Here is a 20,274-nt window from a genome sequence, read left to right on the forward strand (position 1 = left end):
CCTTTCCCTGCTTTCGAGAGACTGAGAGAGAAGTTTCTTAGCAGATCTCTCCCCTGTCATTTCCCTGTCTCTTCCTCTTAGCTGTAGAAGAGAGACAGGGGAGCCAAGGTCGCCTTGAGATTTGTGTGGAGAACAACCCTCGGTACTCTCTCTCTCTTTAATCGTAGCTTTTTATTTCATGTAGTAATTGTCTGTGTGTGCGTGTGTGCAGGCCCGCACATCCGCAGTGTGTGCACGTAAGTCAGGGACAACCTTCAGGAATTGGTTCTCTCCCTCTACTCTATGGGTCCAGAGATTGGACTTGTTTCCAGAATTGGCAACACATGACCCCCTAAGCCAGTGGTTCTCAACCTTCCTAATGCTGCGACCCTTTAACCCAATTCCTCCTGCCGTGTTGACCCCCAATCGTAAAACTATTTCATTGCTACTTCATAAACTGTAGTTTTGTTATTGTTGTGAATTATAATGTAAATATCTATGTTTTCTGATGACCTTAGGCGACCCTGTGAAAGGGATGTTTGACCCCCTCCCAAGGGGGAGCTACCCGAAGGTTGAGAACCACAGCACTAAGCCATCTGGCCAGTCCTGTATTTTTCTCAGTCTTCAAACTACCCTTTCCTTTCAAAATTCAGGTCTTTCTCTTTCTTTTCATATGAGTGAATTTTAATTTTTTTTTTAAAAAGTTTTTTTTTTTTTTTTAAAAAAAAGATGATTTTCATGTACCTCAGGCTGGCCTTTAAACTCATTTTATAGTTGAGGATGACTTTGAACTCCAGATCCCCTGCTTCCACCTCCCAGGAGCTAGGACTGCAGTATGCATCACCGTGCTGGAGTTCCAATCCAGAGCCTCTTGCATGCTTGCTGAACACTCGACCAAATGAGTCACAGCTTCAACCCTGAGTAACTTCATTATGTAGAGAACATACACAGACTGGTTAGCACTTAGTGAGGAGTTCATACATCACCGCTATTTCGACGATTTAAAAATTGAATTCACAATGAATTGTTCATTCAGGGAGCCTTAGAAGCAAATACAACAAAAAGGTGGGAGAGCTGATAAAACCGAGATTTATTTGGTATGGTAGAATAGGCAGGCACCAGTAGTCTGGCACACCGATGGGATGTCACCAGTCAAATCCATGAAAAAAAAATCTCTTCCCACTACCATATTCTTTGACTGTTGAGGGTGGCAGCTGCTGTTTTTATTCATAACTCCCTTTATATGTGGTTCAGTAGTATTTGGGGAAAGATTGGCCTCATGTATGACGATTTGTGTCATTTCTCTTGGCCCAGGAGTGCTTGAATGCCATTTCATGGGTTCTTTTTCTTTTTCCTCTGACAGGTTTTTATTGTTGATCCTGTACATGAGACCACAGCTGAGTTGATTAGCATAGCTGAGATGTTCCTCAGCAATCACATACCATTAAGGTAACACTGGGTCATTTAGCTGAGGTTTGGTTTGTTATTTGGATTACGTGTCTGGTTTCACTGAATTGAAGTATAATTAATAGTCGGAGCCACTAATGGCAGTTTTATCTTCTTCTTGGTAAGATGCCTGTGTCTTTTAGGACTAAGAATTTCATTCTCAACACATAGAAGCTTACCACCATTGAATTATTAACAGCTAGCTGTGTGAAAATAGTTTGTGGTCTTCACTTGCTGCCTACTGAAGGGAGTTTTCCTGGATGCATGTCCACATAGAAAAGCCCGTTTCTAATCTCAACAGAGAGCTTTCTAGTGGCCTTTGTTTGACTTTCAAGGACTAAATGCTTTAGAATATTAAGTAGCTTTCTGTAGAGACAGACAGATACATCTATGTTTGCTGTGTTGCCAGGTCTACCAACTGGACACCAGGTAGCTGGGATTCCCCTGTTCTTTTCATAAACAATTATATATATATGTGTGTTAAGATACTTTCCCTTACGGTCTGTAATAATTCTGGAAGTTTACATGTTGATAAAATTTGAGTTATTTATTTATTTTTTTCCAAGATAGGGTTTCACTTTGTAACTCTGACTGTCCTGGAACTCACTGTGTAGACCAGGCTGGTGTTGAACTCACAGAGATCCACCTGCCTCTGCCTCCCAAGTACTGGGCTTAAAGGCATGCACCTCTATGTCCCCTTAAATTTGAGTTCTTAAAAATGAAGAAACTAAAGGACAAAAGAAACATTACAATGTGTTCACAGCCCAGCACTGAGTTGTGATAGGCTTGTATGAATGACATCTGTCCTGTTTGCCTTCTGGGAACAAAACTTTTGCATACCTTGACTCTGTAAGAATGGGTTTGATCAAGCGCGTTAGGAAACATGGAGCTCTGTGGGGAGGACCCGGCTTTCCCAAGGGCTTTGAAGAAATGGAGGACTATGAGGACCAGCAAAGCAGAGATTGTTGTGTGCAATGAAATTTTTAATTAAAATTTGAATGCCACCTGGAAATGGAGAACTAAATTGCTAAATTACAACCATAGCTTGTAGATGTAACCAACCGTATTATTAAATAAGAAACACAGAAACAATGTAAAAGAGAAAGCCAAGAGGTCAGAGCTCAGAGCTAAAATCTCACCCTTCCTCCTCTGTGTCCCAGCTTCTCGAAAGAGAGCTATATCCTGTCTGTGCGTCTTTTTTATAGTATTATTGTTCTGCCTTCTCATTGGTTGTAAACCCAAACACGTGACTGCCTCGTCACTGTCTGAATGTACAGCCCCCTAGGTCTTAAAGGCATATGTCTCCAATGCTGGCTGTATCCCTGAATACACAGAGATCTATGGGATTAAAGGCGTGTGCCACCACCGCCACACTCTGTCTAATAGCTCTGACCCCCGGGCAACTTTATTTATTAACATACAATCAAAATCACATTTCAGTACAATTAAAATACCACCACAATAGCTATTTTTTGTTTAAAGGGGAATCTGAGAACATGTCAGTTGGTTCATGGTACACAGTGGACCCTAAACATTTGTACAATTGTGCTGAGGATAGATATAGGGAAAGAAGGCACTTGAGCCCTGGGCACATGAAGGGGAGTGGCAGATAGGTTGACTTTTTGCTCTTGGTGTGGGGAATATGGTTCTGCCCTGTGACACTGACTGATACAAGCTGTGGAAAGGATGCAGACTCCTGAGGGACTCCCTGGGGCTATCTAGTAAGGGAGGTACCCAGGAGACAAAAAAGCCTGAAGTTTTTGCCTTACCTAAAAAACAAAAAACAAAAACAAACAAACAAACAAACAAACAAAAAAAACTGATGCCCAACTAGAAACAGGAGATGGGAAGTGGACTTAGTTATAAAGAGATAATGAGATTCTGGTGACGTAATTAGGTGTCAACTTGCCTACGTAAGGATGTTTAGGCTACTTTTTCTAATTACATGGTTTATGTTATAAGTTAAGTTTTAAAAGATAACGAGTTAACTTGAAAACAAATCTCTCTGTCTACACACACATCACTAGATAACTGATACTTTTTTTTTTTTTTTTGAGATAGGGTCTCACTATGAAGATCAGGCTGACATAGAACTCAGTGAGATCGTTCTGGGATTATAGGTGTGTGCCACCACAACATTAGGCCCACTACTAACAGTTCTTTTTTTTTTTTTTCCCAAGACAGGGTTTCACTGTGTAGCTTTGCGCCTTTCCTGGAACTCGCTTTGTAGACCAGGCTGGCCTCGAACTCACAGAGATCCACCTGCCTCTGCCTCCCGAGTGCTGGGATTAAAGGCGTGCGCCACCACTGCCTGGCTCTAACAGTTCTTAGTTGATAAATATGTTCACAGTTTTTACATTTCCATATGTAATACGTCACTGTCCTTTGCTCATATTCACCCCATCACTCTCCTGTGTCCCTCTTCTCTTCTTCTGCTTGTGTTATTCTTGTGTATGTGTGTGTCTTCTGGTTTGTGTTACTGTGATAAAACACCATGCCCCAAAGTTACTTGCAGAAGAAAGGCTTTAGTTCAGTTTTACAGTCCATCATCATGGGAAGCTAAGGCAGGAATCCGTAGCAGTAACTAAAGCAGAGACCATGTAGGAATGCTTCTTGCTGGTGTGCTATTCTTATGTCTTGTTCAGCTGGCTTTTTTATATCAGCTAGCCCACTTGCCTATTGAGTTACCACTGACAGTGGGATGGACCCTCCCGTATCAATCAGCAATCACAAAAAGCCATACAGATATAACCACAGTCCAACCCAGCAGGCAGCTCCTCAATTGAGGTTCTCCCTTGCCAGTTGTGTCAAGCTGACAACTGTGATTAGCCCTCTCTTACACATAATATGTTTTCTTATGTGTCTGGCTCCCATCTGTGTGTGTGTGTGTGTGTGTGTGTGTGTGTGTGTGTGTGTGTGTGTACACGAATGTGTGTGTAGATACATGCACCTGCGCATACATCTGTGTGCATATGCATGCATGTTTATTTCTGTGTTTGGCTTATTTTGCTTAACATTATCTTCAGCTCCACCCATTTTGTACAAATTTTACTTTTCTTTGTGACTGAATAAAATTCCATTGTATTATAGTAGACTGCCTTTTAGAAGCCCAGTTATCAAGCCTAGCATTGTGGCTCACGCCTTTAATCCCAGCATGTGGGAGGCAGAAGCAGTAGGTTTCTCTGAGTTCAAGGACAGCCTGGTCTATAAAGTGAGTTCCAGGACAGCCAGAACACAGTGAGACCCTGTCCCAAAAACAATAAGGAAAAACAAAAAAGGAAGGATGCTCAGTTAGATGGTCCTGCTGACACAGGCTTGAATTCCTAGCACTTGGGAGGCAGAGTTTGAGACTAGCCTGGGCTTTATAGTATGGTCAGTATAGGTTACACATACTCTGTCTCAAAGAAACCTTATAGATCAATAAGCAAAAAATAAATCATGTTGATTAAATGGCTGAGGAGTTTAGCTCAGTAGTAGAGCACTTGGCTAACATGGGTAAGATTCTAGGTTTAATCTCCAGGGCCACACAAATCTATGTTGATTGATTGATATCATTAAGTAACTCTATCATATATATTATGGTTCATTGTTGATATTGCTCATGCTATGGATTTTGACAGAGGTAGAATATTAACTGTTCACATTATACATACCAACTAAAATCACTGCTCTGAAAATCCCCTATGCTCTATGTTTGCCCTTCCCTCCATTAACTTGAACCTTTGGACACAACTGACTTTTTGACTATCCTCATAGTTTTTTACCCTTTCGGAATGCCATATAATTGCAGGTATATAGTATGTAGCCTTTTAGACTGACTTGTTTCATTTAGCAATGTGCTAAATAATTCAGGTTATTTAGTTGTGAGAGTTGATAAAAAATTTCCATCCATCCATCCATCCATCCATCCATCCATCCATCCATCCATCCATCTATCCATCCATCCATGTAATCCAGGCTGGCCTAGAACTCCTGATTCTCCTGCCTCAGCTTCCCATGTCATGTACTACTACCCCCAGCCTCCTAATTTCTTTTAATCACCGAGTAATATTTCATTATGTGATTATACCACATTTTGTCTATGCTTTCACCTTTGAAGGGCATTATTTTAGTCTGCTTTCTGTTGGTGTGATAAACAATATTTCTTCCAGAAACAACTTGGACAGAAAAGTGTTTATTTCATCTTATAGTTTACAGTCCATCATGAAAAGGGAGTCAGGGCAGAAACTCCAGGCAGGTGCCTGGAGGCAAGCACTGAAAGAAAAGCCATGGAGGAATGCTGCTTACTGGCTTGCTCCTGGAGTCTTGCTCAGTTTGCTTTCTTATACAACCCCAGATGACTTACCAAGGCGGGCACTGCCTGGAGTGGGTTAGGCTCCCCCATATCAATCATGAGTCAAGGAAATGCCCCATAGACATGCTCAAGGATTATCTGACTGAAGTAATTCCTCAACTGAGATTCATTCTTCCCAGGTATATCTAGGTTTCTGTTGAGTTGATAAAAACTTACCAACACAACTGGCACACTTTGTTAGCTTAACACACAATTACATCACTATTAAGTCATAACCTTTTTTTTTTGTCCTCAAGATCTCATGTTAATATTAATATCACATAAAGCACAGTTCAACATTTAAAAATTCTTAAGTCTTTGGAAATTCCATTACTTAAAAGTTCAGTCTCAGAATCTAGAGAACTATCTCAGCAGTTAAGACCACATACAACTCATCCAAAGGATCCAAGTTTGATTGCCAGCATTCATGACAGGGAGCTGTAACCCCCCTGTAACTCCAGCTCTAACACCTCTAGCCTCTGCAGGCACCCGCATTGTTGTTCACATGCATGCACACACACACACACACACACACACACACACACACACACACACACACACACATAATTAAGAATACTTTTAAAAATTCATTCACTGTAGGATAGCTAGCATCTCTTAAAAAATCCAAACTCTCTTCTCAACTGTGAGCTTCTGGAGAAAAAAAAAAAAAAAAAAAAAAAAAGGTACATTTTTCTTATTCCAAGAGGAAAGAACCAGGTCAAAACAAAACCCAAATCCAACAATGTAACTAGCTCAGTCAACCTAGGACTCAAGATTCTCTGAGCTCCAGAGGGCTTGGGTAGCCCCACCCTCTGGGTAGCCTCTTTAGGAACACCACCCACAATACACAACTTGTGTTACAGACTCAGGTGTACTTCACTTCATATTTGCTTTCCTCAGTAGTCCTCCCACAGACCTGTCATCTCCAATATGCTGGAGTCTCTACTGTAGCTGAGGGTGCACTGTTTTCAGTGGCCTCTCCTACCCTGTCTTCAGGGACCTGACCCTGCCACATGATTCCAAGCCTCAGCTTCTCTCCATTATCCCTTCAATCCTGAGGTTGTCATTGCAACTGAGACTGCATCTTCACCAGTGACCTTTTACCTTCCCACAGTGCCAAGCCTCAGCTTCTTCATGACCTCTGGGATCTTCACTGCAATTGAGGTTGCACCTTCACCCAGTGGCCTTTCCTAGCTTCTCCCAGCACCAGGCCTCAGCTGCTCTCTATGACCCGTTCGTTCATGCCTTCAAAACCAGTGCCACGTGTGAGACTCTTACACATCATTCTGTTTGGCTGCCAGCTTGAGATGTAGCCTTGGTCTCCTCTGTAGCATAGCCTCTATATGCTGACTCTTCAGAAACTTTGAAGAGTTTACCTCAATGCTACTGATCTCCTGTAATCACAGCTGATCTTTCAGCCTCAGATAATCAACATTAATTGTCCCAGGAAAGCCAAGGTTTCACTTCAGTGGTGCTGGTCTCTTGTTAATCACAGCTGATTCTTTAGCTGATCAGAAACTACATATTCTTAATTCAAAATATTTACATGTATATCCCTGACAGAGTCTTTGCTTCTCTCTGAAACTTCAGTAGCCAGGCATTTCTTTCAATGGTTCTATCTTCCAAGCTTTCACAGAATAGCCCATTAAACTTTGAACACTCAGTGACTTTTCTAGTCCAGAGGTCCAAGGACTTCTGCAAGCCTTCCAAAATCCAAATGACCAGGTCTATCACAGCAATGCCCAATGATCCTGGTACCAATTTCTGTTTTAGTTTGCTTTCTGCTGTGGTGATAGTCACCATGCCAAAAGCAACTCTGGGAGGAAAGGGCTTATTTCATTTTACAGCTTACAGTACAGCATGAAGAACAGTCAAGGAAGAAGTTCAGGCAGGAACTGGAGCAGAGAACGTGGAGGAACAGCTGCTTACTGTCTTGTTCTCCTTGGCCCAGGATCACCTGCCCAGGGGTTGCCACCCACAGTAGGCCAGGTCCTTCCACATAAATCGTTCATGAAGGAAAGACCCTAAAGACAACATACACAGGATATGATGGAGGCAGTTCCTCAGTTGGGATTCTCTCTTCCCAGATACGGTTAGATTTGTGTCAAGTGATGAAAACTAACCAGAGTCTGCAATGCATATTGCTTTCTGCAAATTTGAGCAGTTATTACTGAAGCTTATAAATATCCATGTACAGATTTTTATGTGGACAAAGTTCTGTTGGCAAGGTTGCTGGACTGTGTGATGAGTATATGCTTAGTTTTGTAAGAAACAGCCAAAGCAACTTCCAAGGTGTCTACACCATTTTGCCTTTTCCCTAGCAGGGAATTGAGAATCCCTGTTGCTTCTCATCAGCATTTAGTGTTTGGCCATTTCAGTGGATGTATAGCCATAGGCCACTGTTTAGCTGTATAAGGGCTTAGGATCTTAGTGTTTTATTTTGTGAGTATCTAATGGGAAAACTTCTTTGTTTGTTTGTTTATATGGACTTTTTTTGAGACAGGACCTTGCTGTGTAGCCTAGGTTGAAACTTGATTTGTAGCTTGGGTTACCCTCAAACACATTGCCCTTCTGACTCAGTATTCCCAAGTGCTGGGATTACAAATGTGTGCTCCATGCCCAGCTTTTTTAAATTTTTAAATGTTGTTGTTTGTTTAATACTAAGTTTCAAGAGTCATTTTTATATTTTGGATACTAGTCCTTTTTCAGATGTGTGTTTTTCAAGGATTTTCTGATAGTTTGTGGTTTTTCATTTCCTTCTCTTGATAGTTGTTTTTTTTTTTCCCCAAAGCAGGTATTTTTGTTTCTGTTCTGTGGGTTTTTTTTTTTTTTTTTTTTTTTAAGATAGGATCTCACTATGTAGTTCTGCTTATAGACCAGGCTGGTCTTGAACTCAGAGATCCACCTGTTTCTGCCTCCTGAGTGCTGGGATTAAAGGCATGCACGGCCATCCTGGCTTTTTATATTGCTTTAGTTATATTTAAATTTTTTTCAACTCCCGATTTCTGGATTTTTAAAATTTACTTATTTATTCTTTATGTGTATGTGCCTTCTTGACTGCATGCATGTATGTATGTATATATATATATATATATATACACACACACACACACACACACACATACATGCATGCAGTACCCACAAGGCTAGAATTGGACATCAGATGCTCTGAAACTGGAGTTAGAGGCCCTTGCAAGCCATCTGGTTGTGGGTGCTGGGAACAGAACCCAGGTACTCTGCAAGAGCAGCCAGTGCCCTTAATAGTTGAGCTATTTCTCCAGTCCTCCAATTTAAAAGCAGAACAGAGTTTCTACCTATCATAGTAGCAATACTCTTCATGTCAGAAAGAAATCTATTCAAGACTCTGAAATAGCTTTACGTGTAGAAAAGCCTAACCCGTTTTGTGACCCTACTCTTGTTTTTTAAATGATGTTTAGAGTGGGATGTGGGTTTCCTTCTCGGTTAGGAATGGACAGCGGGGCCCCACTTACCTCTAGCTGATTGCTTTCTTTAAGATGCACTTTTTGTTCTCTGCAGGATTGGTTTTATCTTTGTGGTCAATGACTCGGAAGATGTTGATGGGATGCAAGACGCTGGAGTCGCTGTTCTGAGAGCGTATAATTATGTTGTCCAAGAAGTGGATGGTTATCACGCCTTCCAGACTCTCACACACGTATGTTTTTGTTCAAAATGACAAATATTTTTTTAAAAAGTTAACTTACTCTAAAACATTTTGTATTTCCGAAAAAAGAAAAGGTAATGTAAATTCTTACATAAACTCTTGGATTTTATATTTCTGGGTTCCTTATACTTTAAGTCACTGATGTGAATGTAATAGAATGCTGTGTTTATTTAATGTTTGGAATTTATTATGGGGGGACATGTGTGTGCTACGGTACATGTATGGAGGTCCAGAGGATGACCTTCTGAGTGGATTCTCTCTTCTACCATAGGATCTGGGGATCAGACTTGGTTGTCAGGTTTGTTAAGCCGTAGTGCTGGCCATTAGATGTGTGTGGTTCCTAAGGAGTCAGGCTAGTGTGTTAGAGTACTCTGCACTTTGGTTATATGAAATCATCAGTTAATGCCTTTGGGCAATGTGATGTTCTCTACTCTCAGTCTTTTTTCTTTTGAGACTGTCTTATGGTTTCTTTTCATCTTCTCCTTTTCTTTCTCCTCGTCCCCCTCTTTCCTTTCCTCCACTACCTCCTCCTCCGCCTTCTCCTTTTTTTAGGCACTCTTATAGCCAGGGCTAACCTTGAACACACTGTGTAGTTTAAGATGACCTTGGGTTTTTTATTCTCCTGCCTTTACCTGCCTGGTGCAGGGTGTTAGATGTACAGCACCACACCTGGTTGCTTTTTCCTTCTGAGATAGGGTCTTTCTTTGTAGTCCAGGTTAGCCTAAAGCTCTGGGTCTACTTCCCTCAGCTTCTCAGGTGCTGGCTCTCTCAGGCATATTTTACCACAGCTGGCCTCTGATACTTCTTAAAGCATTTTTGTCCCCCTGCATTTGGGATATAATGGGTTTATGAACTGATAAGATCATTTCAAGAAATCTTTAATCCTAGCACTCAGGGGCATCTTTGAATTCAAAGCCAGCCTAATCTATACAGCAAGTTCCAAGCTAGCCAGACCTTCATGATGGTATTCTGTCGTAAAAAAAAAAAAAAAAGGAAGAAAGAAAGGAAGAAAGAAAGATAGATAGATCTCCAGTTCTTCATCAGAGGTGTCTTATGAGGAATATTGAAATGATAGTGTTGCTGAAAAGTTCCAGTTTGCTTTTTAAGACAAATAGTCTTATTTTTCTATTGTGTTAGAGATTTCATCACATTTGAAATTTGGATTTAAAAATAGGTAGTTGGTTACCTATTTTTCTTTCTTTAGATCTATAACAAGGTGAGGACTGGAGATAAAGTGAAAGTTGAACATGTGGTCAGTGTCTTGCAGAAGAAATACCCATACGTCGAAGTGAATAGCATTCTGGGCATTGATTCTGCTTACGATCAGAACCGGAAGGTAACACATTCTTTCTTATTTCCTTGGTATTTTAACTTGACTGCAGCATTGGACTGTCCTTCTTGTGTTGGATGGTGTCTATAATGGGGTGTTGATGAAAGTGCTCAGTACTTAGCATTTTAAAATGTAGACAGACCACTTTTAGTCCCCAACCTCCCTCCCCCACCCACCCCTCCTTTGGAGACAGGATCTTAACTGTGCAGCCCTTGGCTGGCCTTGAGCTCACAGAGATCAGCTATCTCTACCCTGTGAGTGCTGGGATTAAAGGCATGTTTCTACCACACCTGGCCTCACTTGTCAATCTTTGAAAAGGGATTCTATTTCAGAAAATAGTGTTGTTTTTTTTTTTTAACTTGCATGTTAGCTTTTAAATTGGAAAACAATTACTTTTTTATCATATAGTAGTTGTACTTGTATGAAGTATGTTCTGGATAAAACCTATTGGTGGTATCGAACCAGGAGGTAGTGTATGGCACAACAACAACTGTAATAACTAGAGCCAGGGCGATTGCTTACTGGTATAGATGCTTAGTGTGCAAGCCTGTGACCTGAGTTTTAGCCTCCAAACTCAACTCACATCAAGATGAAAGAAGAGAAGACTTCAGTTTTATTTTGGGGCGGGGGGGGGGGGGGGGGCCGCGTGTGATGTAAAACCAAGTACTTTGTGACCAGTTTGTACATATTTACATACCTACAACCAAAACATTTATTCTTATACAGTGAGAATATTAGAAAATACTTTGCTGTACTTTGGTTTTTAAAAAGTGCTATAGAAGTTAATAACAGTAAACAAGGTTTTTGGAGGTTGGAAGCAACTATAAGAACGGAAGAATCAGTTCCCTTTTACAGCCCATCCTACTGTGGAAAGAAGCCCTCTGCCTGCCGATGGTAGCTGACTCCTTGAGGCAGGCTGGAGTGGGTTCCCAGCCTGGGGCAGGAGCCGTGGGCACAGGGAGCTGGCAGATCTGTCTGTCTCTGGCAGTTCTTGAGAGCAGTTTGCTTCTCAGTGAGCAGCCTGGCTAGGAGCTGGACGCTGAGGTCTTCAGAGTTCTTCTCTGAAGAAAGCAGGAGCAGCTGTGCAGCTGGGTTCTGAAATCTTCCTTCTCTTCCTTCCTTCCTGCAGCAGTTAGGACTCCGCAGCCCCTGAATGTCCAAATGTAAAGACATGTCTGCTTGGCCGAATGTGAATGTGTACTGGGGAGTGGAGAATCTGCTCCCAACAACTGCAGAAAGTTTTGTTGTACAGTGATGAGCATGGTATACATGATGCAGTTTTAGAAGCCTGGAGGACTGTCCACACACATAGACAAACATTTACACAGTCCCTAGTCTGTAAAGGTTTTGTTTCTTAAAGTTCAGTAATTTAATTTCACATTTTCCAAGTAAGATATTAATTATGATACCACTTTCTTAAAAATTAACTTACAAAGTGGCGGGTTTCCATACTACTTAAAAAAGAAAGAAATAGCTTTAGTCATTTCTTTTGCTATATTCTGTTATTTTTTTAAAAAAAGGTTTATTTATTTGTGTGTATATTTGTGAATACATGGGTATGAATATTTGTGTGCTGGAGACCACTGAGGCCAATAGAGGGCGTCTGACTCAGGAACTGCAGTTACAGGTAGTGAACCATCATGTGGATGCTGAGGACAGAACTCAGGTGCTCTGCGAGAGCAGCACATGCTCATAAGGACTGAGTCAGCTCTCCAGCCCTTCTTTGTTCTTTTTAACAATTCATTTTTGTTTGTTTTCGTTGTGTGCATGCTTGTGGAGGTTGGATGACAACTTTGTATTGCCTGTTGCATGGGTTCTGGAGATCAAATTCAGGTCACTGGGCTTACACAGCAAGTGTCTTTACGCACTCAGTCATCTCGCTAGCTCTGTTAACTTTTTAAAAAATTTAAACAGGCATGTAAGAAACTATATTTTGTTCTGTGTGTGTCATGAGGAGGAACATGTGCTTTCTTTTTGTCCTTTGTTTTCTAGGAAGCGAGAGGCTACTATGAGCAGACTGGTGTTGGTCCCCTGCCTGTTGTCTTGTTCAATGGCATGCCCTTTGAAAAGGAACAGCTAGATCCTGATGAGCTGGAAACCATTACAATGCACAAGATCTTGGAGACCACTACCTTCTTCCAGAGGGCGGTGTATTTGGTGAGTGGTATTTTCAGGCCAACTCTGAAAGCAAATGAATTATACTTTGTAGCTTCTTAGTAGGCTTTAAAATTCTGTCTTATGCAGGGCATCATGACACATGACTTTAATCTTAGTTCTTAGGAGGAGGAGGTGGATCTCTGTGAGTCCCAGGCCAGCCAGGGCTACTGAGTGAGATCATGTCTTAAAAAACAAAATAAACAAAAAAATTTGTGCTATTTTCTACATGTAGAAGGCCACTAGATACTGCAGAGTTCACACACAACAAAGAATCTACTTAAGAAAGTCATTATAAAACAAGCAACAGCTGTAACAACAACAGCACAAGAATGAACATCTCCCTTGTAGGTGATGGCTGTACAGCTGTGTGTGTACCCAGGATCATGGACTTACACATTTCAAGAAGTGAAGTTGAGAGCTTGGGGTGTAGATCAGTGGTAGGTTTAACTTCGCTAGTGTGCATGAGGCCCTGAGTTCCACTCTCAGCACTGCAAGTAAATAGATGAACGAAATAAAAACCAATGAAAAGTTGAGTTTTACATCATGTAAATTACTGCTCCATAACTATTAAGTATATTTATATAGAAATAAACATCTTTCTAAAGTCAGAATTCCTTATAAACAGAACAAATATCTCTTGGAAATTCCTATAATTTTAATCCTAAAACCAACAAGAGTTTATATTTCAGTGTTTAAGGGCATTTTCCTTTGAATAAGACTTTCTGAGAATCTGCAAACCAATTACTAGTAGCTCTAGGCTCCTGCTCCAGTGCTGGGCCTTTTGCCTGCTGCCGTGCTAGCCATGATGATCATGGACTCTCACCTCCTGGAACTGTGAGCCCTAAATTAAGTATTTTCTTTTATAAGTTGCCTTGGTCCTGGTGTTTTGACATGGAAATGGAAAAGTAGCTAAGACACCTGACTTGTGAAAGAGATTTTTTTACTTTATTTATCTATAAAACATGAAATCTTACCACTTTCAGTGTTCAGTGATCTGGCATTTTTCAGTCACCTTTTTATACAACCCTTGCCACTATCCTGTAGAACTTTACTACCTGGCTTTTACATTTTTTTATTTATTATTACCATTTCATATACCGTGTGTGTGTGTGTGTGTGTGTGTGTGTGTGTGTGTGTGTGTGTGTGTGTGTTTTCACTTTTTATCCACTTACCTCTCAGGGGCTGATTAGAGGGTTTCTGTCCCTTGGCTATCTTAAATAATCCTGCAGCAAATCATGCAGTGCTAGGGATTGACGCCAGAGCTTTTTGCATGCTAGGCAAGCACTTGACCATCGAATCTACGCCTCCCGCCCTCTACTCTATGGATAATGTCCTTTGATGCACAAAAGTTTCTGTTCTGATGAATTTTAGTTTATTCTTTCCTTTTGATTTTGTACTCTCATTGTTTTATCCAAGAAAGCACTGCTAAATCATTGCTCAGCTATTATGAAGATTTTTCTCTGGTGTTTTCTTCTAAGACCTTTCTTTATGCTTGCAAATGTTTAGGGTATACCTTTGACCTATTTTGAGTTAATATAATCTTTTTACATTTATTATTGTTTAGGGGATGTACATGCCATAACACATGTGTGGAAGTCAAAGGACAGCTGTGGAGTTTAGATCTTTCCACCTTTACATGGGTTCTGGGGAATCAAACTCGGGCTGCCATGTTGGCCCAGCAAGCTCTTTACCCACTGAGCCATCTCACCTGCCCTGATAATTTGTTTTTGAGACAAGCTCACTATGTAGCGCTGGCTGGCCTAGAACTTGCTAGATAGCCCAGGCTGGCCGTGAACTCAAGAGATCCATCTAACCCTGAGTGTTGTGATTAACAGTGTGTACCAGTATACCCAGTCTCTGAAGACTTTTGTATGACTGCATTGACATTTAGAACAAATCTACTTATTTAAAAAATTTATTTCTGGCTGGGCAATGGTGGTGTGTACCTTTAATCCCAGCACTTGGAAGGCCTCAAAAGACAGGTAGATCCCTGAGTGTGAGAGCAGCCTGGTCTACAAAACGAGTTCCAAGACAGCCAGAACTGTTATACAGAGAAATCCTGTCTTACCCCCTGTCCCCCCAAAAATAGATAAAAATTTATTTCTGGCCAGGTGTGGTGGCACACACCTTTATTCCCAGTACTGGGGAGGTCTGAAAAGGCAGGCAGATCCCTGCATTAGAAAACGTCCTGGTCTATAGAGCAAGTTCTAGGACAGCTCTGCCTACACAGAGAAACTCTGTTTTGAAAAGCCAAAAATAAATAAAAATTTATTTCTGGCTTTTTTAACAAATGATACTGGAAAAAAACTCTGTATCAACTTAACCACAGAGCAAAATTTGGCCCTTACTTCATGCCTCACATAAAAATGAGTTCAAGGGCTGACAAAATGGCTCAGTGGGTCAGGAGCTTGCTGGGCCAGTCTAGCAACCTGAGTTTGATTCCCTAGAACCCATGTAAAGGTGAACAGAGAGAAGTGACTTCACGGAGGGGTTATGTACCTCCCACCATGGGAAAGCTGACCTTGCTTTCTTGTTCCTGAGCCTCTTGTCTTTCAGTGGATGTTACTAGCGCCCCTGTGTGGTGATAGAATTGGAGATACCCTGTGTATATGTCTACACTATTACTGGGCTCTTAGAGCTCTTACCGTAAAACAGGCTGTTACAAAGCTACCAACTTTGTTTCTAGTGAATTATTATTGCTGATATTCCTATAACACTCCTGCCCCTTCTGTTTCTTTTTTCATACAGGGTGAACTGCCACATGATCAAGATGTGGTAGAGTATCTCATGAATCAGCCAAATGTTGTTCCACGGATCAATTCTAGGATTTTGACCGCTAAGCGAGAATATCTGGACCTAACGGCAAGCAGTAAGGAGCATTTCAGTAATGACTCTTAGCGTTTGGATTTGTGCCTTACATTCTTTTTGGTGTTTTTTGTTTTTTTTGAGACAGGGTTTCTCTGTGTGGCTTTGGTACCTGTCTTGGATCTCGCTCTGTAGACCAGGCTGGCCTTGAACTCACAGGGATCTGCCTGCCTCTGCCTCCCAAGTACTGGGATTAAAGGCGTGTGTCACCACCACCTGGCTGTGCTTCACATTCTTATATTTATTAGATTATAATATTAAGATGATAACCCAAAATTGTGATATATGCTTCTGAACTCACAGGAATTTCCCTCTAAAAAAGGTAAGTTCTGGGACTGGAGAGATTGTTCAGTGGTTAAAAATCTTGCTGCTTTTGCAGAGGACTGGGGTATGGGATCCAGCTCCCTCTTCTGGCCTCCAAAGGTATCAGACATAAACAGACGTACATGCAGCCAAAACACTCATACACAAAATAAAAATAAATAAATATTTTTTAAAAAAGAGGGGGAGGTCTAGCTGGGTACGGTATGTGACATTACATCTGCAGCAGGAAGGCTGAAGTTGTGGAGGTGACTGTAGGAGCTAGGGCCTGAGTGGCACTCCTGGGAGTTTAAGGTAGGGTGCGGGGCTTTGGCAGGAGCTGCAGTATTATGGGCTAGGGTGGCTGGGGCAGGACGGTGCAGCTTGAGAAGCTTACAGAGACCGTGATCTGGGCACTGGAGACTGCAGAGCCACAGGAATTCCTTTTTGACCTTCAGTTCAGTTCTGAGGCCTCCAAGGGTGTTTCTGTCTCTTTAGCTTGTCAGAAATTCCTAAACACAGTCCCTCAGTAAAGTCCCTATCTCTGTGAAATGTGGGCTAATAGCCCTGAGCGAGCTTTGATGGAACACTCTCCAGCTCTGAAGCCACCCAGCTCAACTGCCTCACACTTATATCGGATAAATTACATGTACAAGAAATGAGTCCTATTCAATGACATGAGGAAGAAGGACCCAGGGGAGGAATCCCGTTATCTTATCAAACCCTGTGGACTCTATGTAGGGAAATTGTGCAAATTTGGAAAGTTCCTCAAGCCATCTCAGAGGGGTGCACAAGAGGAAAATGTCAACTCCCTTAAATCCCACAAATACAGTCCCAAAGTCACATACTTGGTGGCAGCAGTGTTTCTCAGTGCCATGTAAGGACAGGGTCATTCACTTACTGGAGCTAAAAGCTTGCAAGAAAAACTGCTTGCTCAACTACAGAAAGATGGTGTCAAAACGACAACTCCTTGGGAGCAATTCTGCAACAGGTGTCTCCTCTGCACCCTAAGGAACTCTCCTATGCCTTAAAGTATTATTTGTTTAAGGAACATCACACAGACTGGCCAGGATACAGACAGACAGACAGGTGGTCATTGGAGTTAATGCTCTAGAAAACTAAGTCCATCTCAGAGCGCTGGCACAAGCCATTCAGAATCTCCCATGTGTTCCAGCAGAGATGCTTCATCTTCTCAGAAACAATCTACAGAATTCAGATTTCGTTGATCCTTTAATGAACAAGAAAGCTTGAATATCTTACCTGACTAGCAAGAGCCCCACCGATATCAAGCATTAAGTGACCATTTGAATCTCACTGGTGAAAAATCTTTGCAAACCTTCCACTGCCCACTGCAGCTGCTGCCACCCCCATGCCCCTAACCCACCTGCCTGTCTCAAATCCTCCGTAGACTGGAAATTCCAACTCCTATTCCCCAAGCGCTCCCAGAAGGCCAGTGGACTCAAGAACTTCTAGTTGACAGTTTAGTCAAAATGGTAGCATCTTCGAAGACCAGCAAGAAAAACAAACCTTTAGGACTTGTGTGGAAACTTCCAGATCTGTTAAAGTATCCAAAGCCTATGGAAGAAAACCATCTAGTGTTTCACAAAATGTCTAAAACGAAGTCTAAAACCCATAATGAAAAGGACCAAATAAAAAAAAAACAAAACATGATATTGGAGGAAGACCATCAAAGAGAAGAACCTGCCACGCTGAGTAACTCCACTCCTAATCCCAGTGGACGAGTTGAAGAAGGTTGCATTGCTTGCATGGAGCCTCTTCCACAGTTGAACTCCCAGATTACTCAGGAAATACATTGCTGTTGTATCCTATGAGGAACGCTGGAATTACAAGGGTGATTTCAATCTGAGTATGGTGAGTGTGTCAGGATGGAGACTTTAGCTAGGAGATTTATCAAAATGGATGCACAATGAAAAGGCCTTTCTCTGAGCTCAAAAGAGTACCAAAATGTTCCTGAAAAGGTCTCACAAGAGTTTCGGAAGATCAGGCAGTCCCAGTTACCATGAAGAATTACACAGATTTGAGTATCTTCTTGACAAGCTGGCTCACATGAAAAGACTACTCAGGGAATTCAGCTAACAGCAAGCACAGTCCTGGCACTAGAACTCTGCTTGGACCAGAATATGTGAAGTAACTAGAGCTTATTTATTTAAGATTCTAAAAGAGGAAACTTAGCCTGTTGAAAGTTTCAGTGTTAGTGAACTTGGCTTACATTTCCCCTCCATTTTACTTTGCTTCCTTGCATTTTGAAGCTGAACTTGCCCCAACCCCAAGACTTGTTTGTTAATAGAAGTAATTGTTGTTGTTGTTTTAAGATATTGGGGAAGTCTAATATCTACTTCAAATCAACTTTTCATTGAAAACTTGTGTTTGTGATTAGAGATGAGTTTTTAGATATCAGGTATGTGGTATTCACACTTAAGAGTTGGGCATGTTTGAAACAAGACATTAATGTGCAAAGTAAAATGCTTTTGGATAAACAAAAACCCATTTTCTGATGCTTTTTAATGCAATCTCTTTGCCTTAAGTTGTAAAATATTTAGACACTTGCACAAAATACAAAAAAGAAACAAATCAAAACACTGTTGTGGCGAGTTGAAAAATAGAAGTGTGTGAGTGTGTGGATTTCTATGCACATTCATGCATATGGGCTAACTTGCTCTACACTGTTAAATGTGCCCTGCAGATTCAACTCCTCTTGCAGTGGCTACCTTAAGGTATTAACAAGTCATGTACAGAGTGTGGTAAATCAGTAGAACACTGCTTTCCAGTGACAACAGCCACGGGAAGCACATGGTGGCATACCACTGTCGGATTGTGTGTGTGTTCAGCTTGTATGTTTGCAGAGCTGCTGTGGATGAGAGCTGCATGAAGGTATGAAGCTGCTGCTCCCAGTCTCAGGTTAAACAGCTGATGAGTTCCCCTAGGTTGTTCCTGTCTTTTTCTGTCCAATTGCTGCTTCTATATAGAAGATAAAAGCATTTCCATTTCAACAGTTTGTCAACTTTATTAATGTTGGACAAAAATTGATACGCTATTAAAAATGAAACATCTATAGTTTTTGGGCAAAATTATAAAATTAAATATGTAGGCAACCTATTTATATACTACTATAAGGTATTTTTGAAGAGAGATGCAGAGAAGCCATTACATATATGAAATGTATATTTAAAGATTTTTTTCATCCTGAATATCAGGAATATACAAAAGAGTATAGATATATTTAACCACAACATACTATGATTCATGAAACAGCACAAACTTTCATTTCATGGAGTTTATCTGTCGACATTGATTTAAGCTATCATTTGTTTGATCATGTAGGAACATAAGTTATGTGATCAAAAATAAAAGGATTTTTGAACTAATATTGATTCAGTTTGTTTAGTCTTACGGTATTGTCTTGTCAAAATGCTTCTGGTTAAAAAGAGAAGCATTGTGTTTACAAATCTGCAGAAATGTTTGCCAGAATTTTGGTGCTATCTTTCTTTAATAAAGATGTTTGTCTCCAGAATCCTAACAAATAGGAAATAAATAGGGATTAATTTTTTCCTAGGTAAAACCTATGAACCATAAAAAATATCTTGTGCCATTTAAATGCCAAATACATGATGCCATTAGATGATAAGAATGGACCTGTATTGGCCACCTTATAGCCATAGAGCATTAGCTAGTTCTTTATTCCTCATTCTCATTGTAGAGTCAATACTGAGTAAGAATCCAATGAGTATGTCAACTAGACTTACTCTGCAACCTAGGGACACCTTTTTTAAAAGTAGTCTTGGAAAAACAAAAAAAAAAGTAGTAATTTCTTCTGGGCAGGGTAGAACATGCTTGTAGTGCTAGCACTTGGGAAGCTGAGGAGGGGATTACAAATTTGAGGCCAGAGGGGACAATATATAGTATATCTGAGACCACCCTGGAACTCGCTGTATTAAAAAGGGGGTGGGGGTGTTGAGCTATAATGCATGTGCCATGAAACACAACCTGTGTTTTATTCTCTCTTTAATCATTCTAGAGTCGTATGCATGCTAGAAAGGATAGTGCTTTACCACTTAGCTACAACTCCAGCCCCAATTTTATGTGTAGAGGTGTTTGCCTTCATGTATGTGTGTGCACCACGTGCAAGCCAGTGCCTGCAGAGGCCAGAAGATCCCCAGGAAC

The 20,274-nt window shown here is 41.0% G+C and overlaps 1 protein-coding gene and 1 pseudogene across 2 annotated transcripts in view; both read left to right on the top strand.

Annotated features, from left to right (window-relative positions):
• The window catches only part of Uggt1 (UDP-glucose glycoprotein glucosyltransferase 1), a 133,311-nt gene that overhangs the window by 62,723 nt on the left and 50,314 nt on the right, over positions 1-20,274 (top strand). For both annotated transcript variants that reach the window (XM_042266367.2, XM_042266369.2), the window contains exons 15-19: positions 1,343-1,428; positions 9,296-9,431; positions 10,645-10,776; positions 12,763-12,927; positions 15,676-15,796. In XM_042266367.2, the coding sequence (XP_042122301.1) occupies positions 1,343-1,428; positions 9,296-9,431; positions 10,645-10,776; positions 12,763-12,927; positions 15,676-15,796 (640 nt within the window). The remainder of the gene's footprint in view (positions 1-1,342; positions 1,429-9,295; positions 9,432-10,644; positions 10,777-12,762; positions 12,928-15,675; positions 15,797-20,274) is intronic.
• Positions 16,078-18,213, top strand: LOC102923952 (RNA polymerase II elongation factor ELL2-like; annotated as a pseudogene).

Source organism: Peromyscus maniculatus, chromosome 21 (assembly GCF_049852395.1).
Source record: "Peromyscus maniculatus bairdii isolate BWxNUB_F1_BW_parent chromosome 21, HU_Pman_BW_mat_3.1, whole genome shotgun sequence".
NCBI lineage: Eukaryota > Metazoa > Chordata > Mammalia > Rodentia > Cricetidae > Peromyscus > Peromyscus maniculatus.